This window comes from Scardinius erythrophthalmus, assembly GCF_964197995.2.
Source record: "Scardinius erythrophthalmus genome assembly, chromosome: 20".
Lineage (NCBI taxonomy): Eukaryota > Metazoa > Chordata > Actinopteri > Cypriniformes > Leuciscidae > Scardinius > Scardinius erythrophthalmus.
Genome location: NC_138240.1, coordinates 13,733,287 through 13,751,035, shown reverse-complemented (window position 1 = coordinate 13,751,035; position 17,749 = coordinate 13,733,287). Strand labels below are relative to the sequence as shown.

The window sequence follows — 17,749 nt, the reverse complement described above, 5'->3', positions numbered from 1 at the left end:
TCAAACCTTGGATTTGGACATGCCCTGATGCCTTCCTACCTCCAGATACTGCCTGTCAATGCAGCTTTTTTCCAGTTTAGGACAAAGCCTTTAAATCAGAGATAACAGACAAAGAGGGGCAAGCAGGTCATACTTCCTAATGCCAGATATATCAATGGATCAGAGTATAAGGTCAGCGGCCCTGAGATGTTTTCCGCAAAACTGGCATCCGAGCAGAAGGCCAGCCTTTCATCAGAGCAAACTGAAAAGGACCTGGCAACCCCTGAATACTGATTACAGTAACTTCAACAATAGCCGTGTTTGTTGTTCTAGTTTAGTATTTAAGGGGTTATTCGGGTCTTGTTTACTGGAACTCTTTCCCAAAGCTGTTTGATGAGCTGTTTGACGCCATTACAATGATAACATCCAAGTGGCTTCAGCAAGACTGTGACCTTTACATCCGTTGAGAGTGTTTACAAAAATTACATGTTGTGACGCTGAGATTTCAGAAGCATTTTAGAACAGGCTAAATACAGTACATAAGCGTTGAATGTGTGTATTTTCGCCCATACCCTGCTTTGATGTAGTCCAGGAACGTGTGTTCGGCCTCCACCGAGAATGAAAGCATTGTCACCTGGGTAATTGAGCAACAAAGAACAGATGGTTTACAACAGCATATGCGCACAAACCACATCTGCAACGAAACAATCCATCATGGCATTATGCAAAGACTCTTCTCTGCTGTCAGTGCCACACAGTCTTTTTCATTAGTATTGTCATTAGAAAACCAGGATCTTTCCATGTTGGGAGGAAGACAGGTGATGGACTATTCATTTGAGTTTTGATTAAAATCTCTAAGCCAATTCATGGCAGTTAATGCGGAGAGTCTTTGTGGATCATCAATCACTGTTATCCACCCGGACCTCCGATATTACTTTCTCACTGCTCCCCTTATCAAAGTATGAAGCAGAAAGCACTATCCAGTCAAGGGACTTGGATCTCAGATTGTCAAGTAATTTATCTGAATAGTAACCAGACATACAGAGTCCTTGTGGAATACAGCTGGGCAAATATATTTAGTGTTGTATGAATGCAGTGAATTCAATGCAAAATAAGTTTAAAGGTGCTGTATGTATTTATTTATTTTTTGACTGTACTAAAGCATAAAAATATCATAATATGTTTGCAGATATTTAGGAAACATGCTAAGTTCACATACTTGTTTCTCTGAGAAACAATGCTACAGCCAGTTATTCTACTTTGAATTGTGAGTTCCGTGTCAGAATGTCTGTTTTTGATTTGTTTTTGTTTTTCAGTTTACATAATAGTATTTCCACACCCCCGGTTGCCAGTTGGCGGAAAACACAGCGTATTGCATATTCCAGACCTAAAAGAGTCTCGGTATCCATCTAAAAATCTCTATGAACGGGAGCATATTAAAATGCGGATAAATCAACTCAACAACTTACTCAGCTAAGTCTCCTCAGCTTTCATTGTTAATTGCGCTCTCTCCTGTTGAGTGTCTTCAAACTGGCAACCTGCGTGAGCATCGAGTCTGAGGAGGAGGGGGCGGGGAACAACTCTCTCTAATATTTCGAATTTGGACTGCATTACCCATTTCAACCACTAGCTTATAGTCAATATTACATACTGCACCTTTAAGATGAAATGCAAAAATGACTAAAACTAAAATTGAAATGAAAATAAATTAAAGCTAAATGGAAATATTAAAAAAAGAATAAAAAGTTTTAATTTTAATTTGAGTTTAAGTAGTAACTAAACATATATAAAATAAACCTTAATAAAATATTACTTTTAGTCAAAATATAAATAAATTCTAGACTAGCAGCACGCCTGTTTTCATAATGAACTGAAAATATATTTAAACTTCTCACTGTAACATAAAAGGTCTTTAACGTTGTGTTTTCCGCCAAAATAAAAGCATACATTGTAGCGTAAAATCAAATAACATACTTATGAAATATTTATATTTATTTATTTTACAGTGCATTTGTTTCACAATTTATGGCTATTACTGTCCTATGAATAATAATAATAATAATATTCTATGTTAATATGTTAATAATATGTTTTCCTTTGTTCAATTTGCACACTGAACATGGGTTGGAACTCTTAATTTTGAACTCTCAAAGTTCAACAGATTAATGAATTTAACATGTACAAAATGATCTTCCAGTGGAGCATGTTCCTGGACCGAGGTTCACCCCCCACAGTCTAACTAAATCCTGTAGAAAAATTCTAAAATAGCCCTGTTGCTAAAGACAGAAACGCTTTTTTTCAGAGAACATATCTTGAATTGAGTTTTGTTCTTGGTTTCCATCTGCAAAGGGTGTTTTTTTGCTTGTTTTTTTAAGCATAAACCTCACTAAAACATAGTGATAAGAAATATAACCTTAATTCAAGATATATTGAAAACAAATCGTATTATCTTATTATATCTAACATGTTAAAACATTTGTAGCCTACTAAAACACAAGATAAAAATAAAAAATTGTGCAGGATATCAAGAGAGCAAATTCACTACTCACTGTGCCAGAGTTGATGTATCTTCTCTTTTTGAGTTTCTTTTTAGAATTCACCACCTGAAATATAAAATTTAGAGATGACATCACTTACAGGAAGAGAGAGTGTGTGTGTGTGTGTGTGTGTGTGTGTGTGTGTGTGTGTGTGTGTGTGTGTGTGTGTGTGTGTGTGTGTGTGTGTGTGTGTGTGTGTGTGTGTGTGTGTGTGTGTGTGTGTGTGTGTGTGTGTGTGTGTGTGTGTGTGTATTTACTTTAAAAGACACAACTGTTCTAAATGTTCAGATGCTTTGACAAATCCAGTTCAGGTCAGTTACATAGGCAACCTTGGCTAACAGTTTGGAAACCAGGACACAGATGATGTGATTTGTATGGATTGGGGTTTAGCTGAACCGACACTGCAGCTGCTAGTGTTGTATGTCCGACTCAATCCCCAGGAAACCCCAAATCCTTTCAGCACACCGCTGGGACTGTCACACTCCTGTAGAACATCTTACCACCCCCTCACTCCACCACTGGGCTAATGCTAGGGTGAATACATACATACACACACAGCACTTTTATACACACCCAACCCCCTCCTCCTTTCTCACAAACAAAAAAGATTGAGTTCTAAGATAAAAAAAATAATAATTCAAGATCACAAAGTATATGTGCATTTTTAGCTCAATTTAAGTTGTGCTCTCCAACAGGGATGGTCCAGGTTGTCTGTGTCCACAGTGTTAAAATACTAGTTGAAAAGTCTACCTTAAACCAAACTTGCGCTTTGCAAATATACTTATGATATTAGTCTAATATTAATATTGATGATAATAATAATCATAATAAAATATGTTAATGAATACTCTAAATATCAAGGGGATGTTTCAACCAAGCAAAGTCTCCCCTATATTTTTCAACAAGATAAGCTCCCATACACACATTTTTATTTTTATTTTTGCTATCATCACTTCATGAATCTAGAATCCTTTATATGAACACAATGGATCCTCAGTGGATTAATGGATCAGTATCTGATTCACTAAACTCACCTCATACACGTTGAACTGACTCTGACCGCGAGAGAGCTCTCTGTAGCTGGTGGTGAACTCCCCGATAAAATCATGACTGAAGCACAAGGAACAACAAAGAGACTCTTACTGTCTGTGATGATGAAAATAGATGGATTTCAACTTATTTACAAAAGAGAGCGATCAGTATTTGTTACTGCCAGGCCTTTTAGAGCATGGGTTTCATGAATACTGCAGGAAGCTAGGAGGACATTTTTCCACTATGTTTATGTTAAATTAAATTAAATGATGTGTCAGTGATGTTACCAAATGCACATATTAGATCATGAGATCATATTACGTAAATGTGTAGTGTAAATGTGTGTTTTTCTACCTGCCATCTCTGTCCCAGTCGTACACCTCCACTTTAATTGACCTGAAAGATTTAAAACAGAGCATTTAGAAACGGTGTGGCGATATGTCAGAAACTGAAAAGAGAAGCAGCAGCTGAATTGATGGATGCTTTCTGATTATAAAAGGGCTTAGAGATCCTGTCTCACTGTCTTTTCATCTCAACGCTAAAACCAACCAATTACAGGCTATTATCCAGACAGTGCACTCGGAATGAAACAGCGGTCGGCAGGGAACGAACTCCCGGGTTGTGACACAGAGCAGCCCTGGAGCGTCACTTCACCTGACAGGACGCAGGCGAGTTTCATTTAAACATTAATTACATCTGAAGTTTTGAATAATTAGAACCTCATTCTGTTCAAAGTAAGTTAACGCGATCAGTTACAGGGAGGCAGCAGAGATTTGTAGCCTTGTTAATAAAAATGGCTTTCAAGGGTAATAGCTCTAAACGTCATTTGGGGCCGAAGCATGTCACACACTTGTTATCACAAAATACACGGATGTGCTTGTATTTACTGTTGCGATGAAAATGAATGAGCAAAAACGGACAACAGTCATTCTTTCCCTGTTTAATAATCAGCACACTGTATGTTGTGTTACCAAAAATGACCCTCACCCACCTCATGTCGTTCCAAAACCTGTATTTTTTTCTTCTCTAGAACACAAAAATAAATATTTTGAAGAATATTTCAGCTGTTTGTGTCCTTACAATGACAGTCAATGGGGTCCAAAACAACTCATTGTATGGACCACAAAACACTGAGATATTCTTCAAGATATTTTCAATATTTTGAAGAATGGCTTCATAAATGTTGACAGAATTTTCATTTTTGGGTGAAAACTAGCTAACTAGCTAAACCAGAAAGCCTCCCTAAGGTCAAAAATCCTCACCAGAAATACCATGCTGGTCAAAATTCATTCTGGTCTATTCAGCAGACTTGGTTATTTTTTTACATGATTATGCTAAAAAAGGTGGATTTGTACTTGGTAAATCAGGAAATTTCCATAGTCGTAGGACGTAAAACATGATTTTGTACGGTTGCTTGATTAGAATCATTTGCTGCTGTTTACTCTGCAAAGGTAGTAATGAAATCTCAGTGGCACAAATGCATCATCTGAGTATGGATGAGAGAATGGACCTAAACTCTCCATCTGTTGGTAAAGAAGACTGGTACAGCTCTGGAGTTAGAGAACAGATGTAGGCGATTCATCTGAGATCATATGGCACACATCCTGTCTATCAGTACTCAGATTCCCTGCAAACAGGCAACCAGTAGATTCACAGACCTTCAACTAAACAGAAAAAGGTCTGGTTCAAATTGCAACTTATTCTATACAAGGGTCTGATTGACATGTAAAGTGACCAACCACAGTTTATTTTGTTTTCATGCCTAATCTGAAATTTAAAGGAGAACTCCGGTCCATTTTAACATTGAGCTCATTTTTTTGTACATTTGGAGTGCTGTCAATACAGAGAACAACGACAAAAATCGGTGTTGCCTACACCGAATTATTCTATTTGTAAAATTTGCACCCTGTTGACTTCAATAGGGCAAGTACTAAACCTGCTTTTAGCCTCTTAACATCATTGATGTGTCATTACAAGTGCACAGAAAATGTGAGTGATTCCTTCTGAGTGAACACGAGTGAATCTGACTGCAGTAGATGTGAAAGATATGTAAAAAAATGATGTTATTTCAGCCAGCGCAAATACCTGTGTTTACATCCTGTTTTTCGGTTGAAGTCCAAAGTAGTCGATTGCCGAGTTCACGCGCATAGGTTTAGTTACCTATGATCACGCGCGTGAACTCGGCAATCGACTACTTTGGACTTCAACCGAAAAACAGGATGTAAACACAGGTATTTGCGCTGGCTTAAATAACATCATTTTTATACATATCTTTCACATCTACTGCAGTCAGATTCACTCGTGTTCACTCAGAAGGAATAGGGCAACACCGATTTTTGTCGTTGTTCTCTGTATTGACAGCACTCCAAATGTACAAAAAAATGAGCTCAATGTTAAAAATGACCGGAGTTCTCCTTTAATATAATTACTTTTCCCTACTCCAGTCTATTATTGTGGTATAATATATAAAATTATGTTGTATATAGTAACACTTTTTTTCTTTTAAAAGAAATTAATACATATTCATTTATTCAGTAAGGATGCATTAATTGGATGCATTAGATGGCGGTAAAGACTTTTACATTATTACAAAATCTTATATTTCAAATAAATGCTGTTCTTTTGAACTTACTATTCATAAAAAAATTGTGGAAAAAATGTATTACAGTTTCCACAAAAAATATTATGCAGCACGATTGTTTTCAAAATTGATAATAATAAGAAATGTTTCTTGAGCACCTAATCATACTATCAGAATGATTTCTGGAGGATTATGAAAATTCAGCTTTGCCGTCACAGGAATGAATTACATTTCAAAATATATTCAAATATATATTATTATTTTAAATTGTAATAATATTTCACACTTTCACTGTTATTTGCTGTATTTCACTGTAATAATATATTAAATTGCTGAATTTTTTAACAGTAGTATACAGTTGAATATATTTTAATATTAATATTTTAAACATTGTAAATATAGCAAGTACTTTTTTCTTCTCAATTCAAACCAAACAAAAATAGAAAAATATTGGAAAATGTATAGCCTCCTAGACTAATTAGAATTTCTGCACACATTTATCCACTAAAACCTCCAGTGCCAAACATAATTATTTTTTAGGACTTTCTACTGGAAAACAACTTCCACAACTTTCTATCAATCTCCCAGAGTGTCGGAAACATCCGGAAGCCCTGAGGTAATTTCCTCTGTAAAGTCTGATATGTGTCCCTCAGGAGCTTGGCTGATTGACAGGGTTAAGTGCTGTTCCTGTCTCTCCCGAAGATCACAGACAGATGCAGATCAGTTATGACACCATGGGCAAATTATGGCTTCCCCTCATGTCAATCAAACCAAATTTTCTCTCATTTGTTTAAGACCCCTGAAGAAGACCCTGCCCTCTTTTCTAACCCGATTTAATACAAGCATTTGTTTCAAAGAAAAGAATAAGATAAACATCCAGAAGATGCACACTGATGGTCAGCAAGACAGATAATGCTTCATGTTCTAAAAAATAACTTGAGCTTTTGGTTCATATTAGCAAAGCCAGAGCTGATCATCAGTTCAAAAAATGTCATAATAACATACTTTCTGCCACATTACTGCTTAAAAGTCATTATTATTTGCTATTCTGATTTGGAACCAATATATTATGATCTCAAACTTATTATGGACCCTTTTCTGTTGAAAAAAATATACCAACTACAATATAAATACTCCTCTCAGCTGGCATCCTTAAAGCAGGTAATAATTAGCATAGCATCGCAACAGCTGGAGCTTCCCTTTCCTTTTTCTTTCTCTCGTTTGCTCTGTCTCTCTCACACACAAGGGATCAGAGGCCAGGTGGGGACTGGGTGGCAGGTGGTTCTGTTCCCTGTGTTCTGATTGGCTATGACAGCTCTCAGACGACACACAGCTGCCAATGCGTCTGCAGTCCTCACCCTTGCCTTGAAAATGAACACACAAGGGCTGCGTTCCAGTCCAAAATTGTCATGCCCTTCACTCGCTAACTTCCCTCCGTCTCGTTCGCTCGGATGTGCGTCATTGCTTACGTTGCATGAGTGCCCACTACTGGCGGAATCTTTGCAATAGGCAATAAGCCCTTGTTCACTTGGAATGCTTAGGGAAGTTCGCAAGTGCGTGTCTAAAAGTGGACTGGAGTGCCGCTGTCCTCCAGAGTTTAGCTGCAACCCTGATAAGAGAAACTCACCTGTCTGTAGCATTAGTAATCCTGAAGACATTGCTTAGCTTGTTCAAGTGTGTTTGATTAGAGCTGGAGCTAAACTCTGCAGACAGCGGCACTCCAGGACCGATGTTGCCCGTCCCTGGCCTAAGAAATATCACTGAACACAACAAACTGTTTGACACACTAGAAAGCATATAGACCTATGTAGACCAACAAAGAAACAGTGTAGTGCAAACACACACACACAAATATATGCTACACAGAAAGTAGAAAGCAAAAATAATATGTCCTTGTAGAGCATAAATCACAACAGTGCAACACCGTGAACAGGGCTGTCTGTGATCAAATAATGCTGATGCAATGAGTACCAGCAGTCGGGTCTCAATGTGCGACTGAATCAAAGAGTACAGGGACACGATCCCTCTCGACACACACAATCCCTCTCGACACGCACATACACAGGGTCTTATTCAGTAACAACAGCATTCTCACGCTAGATTTTCACAGGATTCACAACAGCATATGCACACAAATGTGCTCTTATCCTCATTCTTTTGTTAAACCCTCATTGCTAAAATGAGTCAAAGTAACGGAGTGCGCACCCACAGAGTAATTTGCATAATTCACACCCAAACATCTCTGAATAAGGCTATTCCACATACTAACACCTTTTCATAGTCCTAGACGACAAGTGATCGACTGCATATCAGAATAAACAATAACACAGTTTTGTTACTCTGAAAAAAGACATAAACATAGTTACATTTTATTCTTAGTTATATTAAAAATATATTAAAATGTTATATTAATTATATTGAAAATATTAAAAAAACATAATGATAATATAAGTTAATTAATTAATAGTAATTATATTATATTATATTTATAAATATAATATTCTATATTATATTTCTTTTATTATATATATTTATAATAAATATATTATATTATATTATATTGTTACTATTATTGCTAATAATATATATTTTAAATATTTGAATTTGATTAATATACTATAATATAATATAATATATACTTTTCTCTGAATTGTTTGTCTTTATCCTAAAAAAAATCATCCTACATTTTAAAAAATGTATTGACATCATAATTACAGTGTGAAAGCTTTTGTACACTGGTTTTACGTGCATGCACAGTTGCTACGAGACCTGTTAACACTGGTGACAGGCGTAAAGCATCAGTGCATATTGACATGCATGTCTGTTTGTGTATGTGTGAGTGCACCTGTCATAATCTCCATTGCAAAGCGCTCTGACAGGGATGGTGAATGCCTGCCAGACAGGGTTCAGTGTACTCTTTACCACTTCAGTTTTATGGCAAATAGTGAACCTAAGCAACAAAACACAAAGATGAGAAATTCAAACAAAGCAGTACGCGTTGTATGATTACATTTTATTATATGTAGGTTAGAAGTTTGCATATTGATAAAAGCACTAAGTGAATATTATTGGCTAGAACAATTTTCAATTTTTTTCACCTCTCCTTAAAAAAAGAAGACATGCACATTTCTCGTGCATGCTTCCCTGTCTGAGAGAGTGATGTGAATCAATGAGAGAGATAGAGAGAGAGAGAGAGAGAGAGAGAGAGAGAGAGAGAGAGAGAGAGAGAGAGAGAGAGAGAGAGAGAGAGAGAGAGAGAGAGAGAGAGAGAGCTAACTCACGTTCCGTCCTCATTACTTCTGTAGAACACCATGAACGGGTCAGAGCGGCCAAAGAAGTCTTTCTTATCCAGCTTATTGGCACAGAACTGCATTGTTGCACAGTCCTGTGGGAAGAGAGAAAGAAGAAAAGAGAGAACATGGGGGGTGGAAGGAAAAATGGTAGGTAAGAGATTGAAAGAGTGCAGAGAGCAGCTAAATCTAGTGAAATCAGAGGCACATTGCTTTTTCTTGAGCAGCTTAGATGAATGGCGAGGGTCTCTGGACCTTCAGGCGCAATTCACCCCCACCATGACTCTATAGTTCAACATTTTACAAAATCATGTGCTCCAGACAGCAGCGTCTCCTTCATTCACCTTATGATTTTTGGTGGGAAAAGATTTAAAGCTAAAACAACTTTTTGTTTAGAAGTTTAAAACCATTCTTTAAAAGACTGGAATAAATCATTCGCTAATAAACGATTCATCCCGCAAATACCACTGACCCTGACAGCGGCTCAATATTTAGCTCTCAAGAAACATGGCTGACCCTTGTTTAATCAGAATATTTCAAGCCATGTCAATACTGACGTCTGAATACCTGACGTCTTTTCCAATGACTAGATTATAATGTTTTTGTTGACTGGAGCAGTTTTATGCTAATACATTTTTCAAACAGTTTATCATGAGGTAGTGTTACCCAACAACATCTCTAACAGAATGGTAAGGGATTATGTCAAATCCCTGACCCCTGGTTCCCTTGAGATTTATAATGTTTTTTTTTGTTTTTTTACTTTATTTATGAGTCAAATAAAGCCTGTGGTAAATATAACTTGACGACACTTTGACTTATTGTTCTACAACGTAAATTACACGCCCATACCGAAAGCATGAATTTTGAAGCAGTTATGTTCATTTTTAAAAACTTACTTTTTTTAATAAATAACTAAGACAGTTTGAGGTGTAAGTGTGTGCAGTTTGCGTTGTAGAACAAACAAGTATTGTGAAGTTATGTTTACCACAGGCTTTATTTACTGATAAATTGAAAACCCCCATTATAAAACTCGGAAAATAAGGAACCAGTGGCGAATTAGTCTTCTGGGTTCTGACCTCATACCTGCTCCACTCTACAATGATAATATGTGCAAAATTACTCTTACTATAAAATGTAAACTAAAAAATATGACAATAAAAGCTAATATATTATAGCAAAATATTAATAAATATAACAATACTATATAAATAATACTAAAATAACACTTCACATGAATCAATATACTAATTTAATTATTATTATGACATCGTTTTACTGTAATGCATACACATTTTTGGGATGGCCCCTAAATGGCTATTTTGTGGCCCAAATGGTTAATCTGTGCCTGCCATCAGCAAGCATCAATTCCATTTGAACCAATTAGCCACTAAACACTATCTTGCTTTGAGAGTGCCATTCAGAGAATGATCAAATTGTAGGCTGGAGTCAGTGAGAAGAGAGGAAGAGTGAGTGAGAGAAGAGATTGAAGAAGAACTGTAGAAGCTTTCCAAAGGATTCAATCACAAGACACTTTGTCCAGTGTGTACTTGGTAAATTACACTCCAGTAATGATCAGCGAACATAAACAGAAGCTCTTGCGGAAGCTCAAACGTGCTGCGTAGCACACGAGAATGAACCTCATTGGTTCTCGCAAGTCAAGGTTTACCACAACTGATGTGTGAACTGATAAATGTTTATGTGAATAAAAGCCTAAATTCAATCTGTTCATCATATAAAGCGATCGTGTCTCTTCAGAAAATGTGGACTAAACTACTCGATTCACATGGATTAGTTTTAAGTTTCAGATCTTTATTTGTGTTCCGAAGATGAACGGAAGTCTTACGGGTTTGGAACGACATAAGGGCGAGTAATTAATGACAGAATTTTCCTTTTTGGGTGAACGAAATGAAGACAACGTCATTAATCATAATGGTATGATGTGTGGTATTTGATACAAAGTCATTAAAACTAATGGTAGGCTATATGTACTGAGACTTTTCGTGCTAGTCTAGGGACAATTTACCTCATATTTGATGGACAAAAGAGCACTAACGTTTTATTAGTAATGTAGGCTTATACATTGCTCGAATTGTTTCTTTGTAGGACTTTTCCTATGATTAACGGGTCTATTAAAACCAAGCATTCAAAATGATTATGATCCCATAAATAGAAACTTAGCAAAACAATTCAACCTGAACAGAGAAAAGCAAAATATCAACCTAAGCTAGCTTTGAATCCAGACTCTATGAATTGAGCAATCAAGCATAAAGTGACAGTTTTCTTGGAAATGCTTTCTTCAGCATCAATAAACAATTCAAGGATTCAAAGCCCTTCACATCACAGCTAAAGCTTCCTGTCTTTGGCCACGTTGTACTTCGTAGACGAAACATTTCACTCATTATTTTGGGTTTGTTGGTTTTATCTGGTCTTTGAATGTGATTCCGCTATGTAACTTCTTGAAAAGAGACAGACTTTTGAAGATATTTGTAAACCTTGTTCTCGCTAAAATTAGAGGTTTCCTCTCCACATGGTGAATATCCTCATAGATGTTCTTTGCATGTACCTGATCAAAACCTGGCCTTTCATAACATCCTGTAAAATCTTTTGATCTACCATGTGAAATATATATATAGATCAAGCAAATGTACCAATCTATTACCCTCAAGCAGAGGGGAAAAGCTCTTTGGGCATTTCAAATGAGCTTGAGTGGCTGGGAGTGTGTGCATTAGATCGCTCAAATGAGCAGCCCTTTGCGTGTGTTTGAGCCTGTAGTCAACACAACATAGCCATTTACAACCTGGAAAAGCTGTAATTTACTCTGTGCTGCTATTTCTGCTATTTAATGAGTACCATCACCGGTGACAGAGTAAACTTTACTAGACAGCGAAATGAAACCAGAACAGTCCTGTGAGAAGACATGATAAAGAGATGGGACAAATAAATGTTGCCTTTTCCTGGATCACTGACCTCCTTAATCTACAGCCATGGCATTGTTATATTTTACCTTGAAGTCTGAAGAGAGTGAGATAAAATAAAACAACTGTGGACTTCAAAACAATATCAGTTCATAAAAAAATTCTATCATAAAAACTTTATCTTTGCTGGCTGCACTCAAAAAAAAAAACAATTGTAGTCAGAACAGATTGGTCTATTCTTTTAATGAATTTCACAAATTCATTGTGAATAAACTTTGCATCCATCAAAAAAGCAGATGAATTAACATCTGTCTTATTTGAAATAAAGCAAGAATTCATGAATTCAATGAAATTTAATTTTAGATTTTTTTTAAATAACGATATTTACAATTTTATAAGTTAAATTAAAACATGAAATAATGAATTATTATTTAATAATGTTATAAAAAATAATATTAATATAATAAATATTATAATATAGAAATATAATAATATAATAAATATGAAAAAACTATAAAATTGTACAAATTTGATATCGTACTGTATTTTAAAATAAAACACTATTCTACTAGCCTGGGTTTCCCCATGCTGCCTTGCGCGCAGTGCACTTTTATTCACGCTGCTAGGCAGCCTGGACACCATGGACCAGATTTTCCCCTCAAAAAGGGAACCAATCACAGAACGGGGAGGGAGCAGCAAGACGATGACGACGTCTATGCGACACACCGAAGCAGTTTGTTTATATCTATGGATCCAACATGGCATCAGACGCGAAGTTACCTTTCGATGCAGCCTTAGATAGTGTTCTAAGTAGTTTAGAACGCAAGTTTATTTCGTCTTCTTCTTTGTCGAATTTCTGTCGCTCTACATACGTCATCTGGTGTAATTGAAACGATTGGCTATGAGCTACGCACAGGCGCATTTGATAGGCATTCGTAGCGCCCAATAAATGGCTCTGGCCATTCGTAAACCACGCCTCAAATACGAGAAAATGAACGTGGTTCCCAGACCACGTTTCAATGAGACGAGGTCTGACGTTAGCTAGGATACTGTTCTACATGGTTTGATTGCTCACCGCACCTATTCATCAGTTCATATGCATGTCTACAGAACCAACTTTCATCAAACGCCACTTAATTAGCATTTTATTGCTTATCATTTTTCCAAGCCATCACTCCCATTATAAGAAGCCTCTTAACATATACATCTAGTGCTATTCACTGACACCATCTCAGACCCTTCAGTATCCAACAGCAATCAACACTTGATGTCAGAACAAATATAAAATGCAGAAGCAGAATATTAGATTGGATGCTTGATCCTCTTCAGTTTGTTAGGCCCAGGCAATCAATGCAGGTTGTTAACAAGAGTACAAGACATATAGAATATGTGTCCAAAGTACTTCAAAGAGCATTCCAAGAATTCATATGGATCCTTATGAGCATTCAAGTCTTTGAAGGGAACTTTAGAGACATCGTCACCCTTGAATTAGTTCAAATAGGGTCGCAATATCCATATCTCACTAAGCAATTTTAAGAAACGTAGATTATTTATGCTCAAGCTGTGACACCAGTTGCTGCAACATTTCATTCTGTGTTCATTCTTCCTTGAAAACACTGATGCCAATTCCATGATAATTTGGTTCAATAAGACCTGGTCTTAAAATACAAGCTTAAAGCATTCAGGAGAACAAGGGAAACAAACACAGCCTTGTACTAGATCAAATGTTCTTACAGTACCCATTGGGCAATGCTCTTCACTACTGAAAGTGCTTCCATTTTTCAACTATTGCTCCATCAGCCCATGTTCTGGTTTTTATTTAGTTAATGGCAGAGATAAAGTAAATGGCAAATTTAAAAGAAGGTTAATATTTCAAGTTAGAAATATTAAATAATGATGCAAACCTGTGACTACAAATACCAAGGTTTTCTGTTATTCTATTATTTATGCTTATAAAGCATTTTGTCAGTAAAATGGGGAAAAAAGTATTAAAATATGTCTTTGGTGCTCAATTGTTTTTTAAAGTTGTTTCCCTTTTGTCTGTGGAGATAACATATTGCAGTTCATTTCTCTGGAATAATCTATTTGGCTGCCAGGCAGTGAATGGTCTGATCTCAAGAGTAAAACAGTCAGCTTTCTTATCAAAGTGAATCATTTCAGTAAAGGTTTTCACTGCTGAAGAGTTACAAGCATTTCGAAAACAAAGGCGGTTGAAAAAAACAATTATTCAGAGCAAAACTATTCTGTGGAGGATAAAGTAAAACTGCTGACTTACCCGACAATTTCCAAGTTCCTCTGCAGTGAGAATAATGGTACCGCAGTTCTTCCCAGGGATGCCACTGAAAAAAATAACACAGTGCATTAGTGCAAACGGTTCTGTGTTACTGGGAATAGCAGGGCATGAAAAACAAACAAAAAAATACTGATAAAAATGACCTGATTCCCATATAATTACAGTCAAAGAAATTTCAAGATTGCACATGGCCACATGCCAGAACAGCAGCAGGATAAGTGGTATCAGAGAAAAGATGATATACTGGGTATACTGGCAAATCTCCTTCATGCTTCGCATTACCATGTAAACTGTTGTGAACGATGCGTAGGTTTTAATAGTAATTAATTACTTTAAACAAAGTTTAACTTTCACATGCAAAAGTCTGGGGTCGGTAAGATTTTGTTAGGTTTTTTTAAAAGAAGTCTCTTATGCTCACCAAGACTGCATTTATTTGAGTAAAAGTAAGTGAAAAACAGAACTGTTTTCTATTTTAATATATTTTCAAACACAATTTATTCCTGTGATTCCATAGCTGAATTTTCAGCATCATTACTCCAGTCTTCAGTGTCACATGATCCTTCAGAAATCATTATGATATGCTGGTTTGGTGCTCAAGAAACATTTCTTATTATAACTGTTGAAACTGATTTTTTGATTAATAAAAAGTAAACAGCATTTATTTGAAAGAGAAATATTTTGTAACATTAAATGTAATGTCACTCTTCACTGCATCCTTAAAAAAATCTAGCTGGCCACAAACATTTGAACAGTAGTGTATAGGCTATTACATAATTACGTAATATTAATTTAGAATAGGGACAGTCATTTCAACTAATGCGTAGACCTATTATTGTTAAATAGCTTTGAGTTCAAATGGCTGGAGGAAAACCAATTTACAAATCTAAATGTGGCAAGCTGCCACTTTACTTTCGTTATGTATGTTTCTTTATTTTGACATAAAGTTTATGTTGAAGGTTTGCCTGTTTCCATCCCCTTCTTCCCTGAACTTTTAACTATATTACACTAAAGTTGAAAATTAAAAAGCAGGCCAGGGGGCGATATTTTTTTTCCCAGGATGGTAGGGGAAGACTCATGAATATTAATTAGGGAAGTCATCCCTGATTGGTCTGATGATCTACTCCTAACCCCGCCCTAAACCTACACGTCACTGGGGTTAAGACCAATCAGGGATGACTTCCCTAATTAATATTCATGAGTCTTCCCCTACCATCCTGGGGAAAAAAAATATTGCGGCCAGTTCAACTAAGGATGTCAAACGACGAAACAATTTGTCCTTTGCTTTTATAAGAGACACTTCTGTAAAAAAATATGACACTGAATAATTCAAACACACAATGGATTGCAGGCCAGTTTCCCCATCAACCTTCTGAAGTTGCAGGATCACTCAGTCTCACCTCCACGTGTAGGTTGGAAAGGTCAGTGTGTTTGCTGCTGCTCATGTTTTTCCCTAAGGTATTAGAGATGACTTGTTAGATGAAACATATTGTGTTCAGTTTATTAAAAACTATCTCTTTGCTAAAGAAAAAAAACTTTGGAACGTTATGATGTTTTCTCCAGTGTCTTTTCTGCACTCTCTAAACCAATTCCCCTTAAATCATTGACAGAGTGGTAAGACGTACAGCAAAACAGAACCTTTGATTCAATTATTGAACATAGAAACAAGTAAACAGGGTTAACTGATGGAGTTCAGCTCATTTTCTAAGGTCATACCCTGATTAATGCTCTTAGAGACAGGCTTCCAAACTGCCAAAAGAATGAATGCTACTCACAGCAATATTATACTTGTTGCACTGTAGTTGCAAAATACATGAACAAATTGACAACTGTAACAAGTGAAGCAATCTTTTTTAACCATATTCATCCACAAGCTGCTATACGTACAGCCATTCGATGCGTCAGGAAGTAAAAATGATGAAACTGTTCGAAATACTGCATTGTTTCCTATCACAAACCCCACTGGTGTGGCCATTTGTTTATTTGGAAAGTGGCTTTTAACACTGTGTGTTAGCTGTGCTCTGCAGAAGAGCAAAATCAATGGCGCTCACACCTCTCCCTGCTGCATTGCCAATTGATTAGAGTCTGATCAAACATCTGAATCGCTTGGTGCCTTTAGCCTGACATTGAACACAGCACGCCGTTTTATTCTTATTAATGAAACTCACTCAAGTTTAATTTTCCTTTCATCAAGCTTAAATTGAAAAACTTATTTAAAATGTATTTGAACTACATACAGTATTGCCATTAAAGCAATATCATGACCAAGCTAGATTATCTATGCTGTTTAAAGTCCACATTGGCAGAAAAAAAGATTTAGCAAATTTATCAGCCTTTAAACTCAACGTCAAATCTAAAAATATAGACACCATCCATTCAGATCGACTTTTCTCACTTTCATTCAAAAGCTTGGGATTGGTAAGATTCCGGAAGGTCATCGCACAACAATTTAGAGTAAAAACAGTAATATTGTGAAATGTCGTTACAATTTAAAATAACTATTTTCTAAAATAATATTGTAATCTATTCATGTGATGGCAAAGCTGAATTTTCAGCATCATTACTCCAGTCTTCAGTGTCACATGATCCTTCAGAAATCATTCTAATATGATGATTTGCTGCTCAAGAAACATTTCTTATTATTATCAATGTTAAAAACAGTTGTTATGATGCTCAATATTTTTGTGAGAACCGTGATATATTTTTTTCAAGGTTCTCTGATCAACAGAAAGTTTATTTGAACAGCATTTATTGGAAATAGGAATCTTTTTGCAACATTATCAAGTTGTTGCTGCCACTTTTGCTCAGCAAGGATGCTGTATAATAATGAGGCAATAATTCAGTATAAATTAGACTCAAACTCCATTCCTTACACAAACTGCAGCCCATGATTTGACTGGGCAGATTATCTTGGCATTCACAGCATTGCACCTTCCCAGGGAAAGCTCGATAATGTTGGCATAAGCAATATCAATGATCTAGAGCGCACACCGGCATGAGGAAGGAGATCAAGGCATCTTTTTGCACACAGCCAAGAGCTTGATATCAACTTTCTAACCTTTAACTGGGGCCAATAGAGATTTGGAGGATCAATAGAAAAAAATCAGTCAATCAATAGGAAAAAT

General features: G+C 36.3%; 1 protein-coding gene across 2 annotated transcripts in view; it reads right to left on the bottom strand.

The window, feature by feature from the left end:
* cpne5a (copine Va) overlaps positions 1-17,749 on the bottom strand; it is a gene marked incomplete at its 5' end in the record, with an annotated part of 79,588 nt that overhangs the window by 24,910 nt on the left and 36,929 nt on the right. For both annotated transcript variants that reach the window (XM_081349880.1, XM_081349881.1), the window contains 7 exons: positions 552-613; positions 2,529-2,582; positions 3,551-3,626; positions 3,903-3,944; positions 8,975-9,079; positions 9,411-9,514; positions 14,610-14,673. In XM_081349880.1, coding sequence (XP_081206006.1) covers positions 552-613; positions 2,529-2,582; positions 3,551-3,626; positions 3,903-3,944; positions 8,975-9,079; positions 9,411-9,514; positions 14,610-14,673 — 507 coding nt within the window. The remainder of the gene's footprint in view (positions 1-551; positions 614-2,528; positions 2,583-3,550; positions 3,627-3,902; positions 3,945-8,974; positions 9,080-9,410; positions 9,515-14,609; positions 14,674-17,749) is intronic.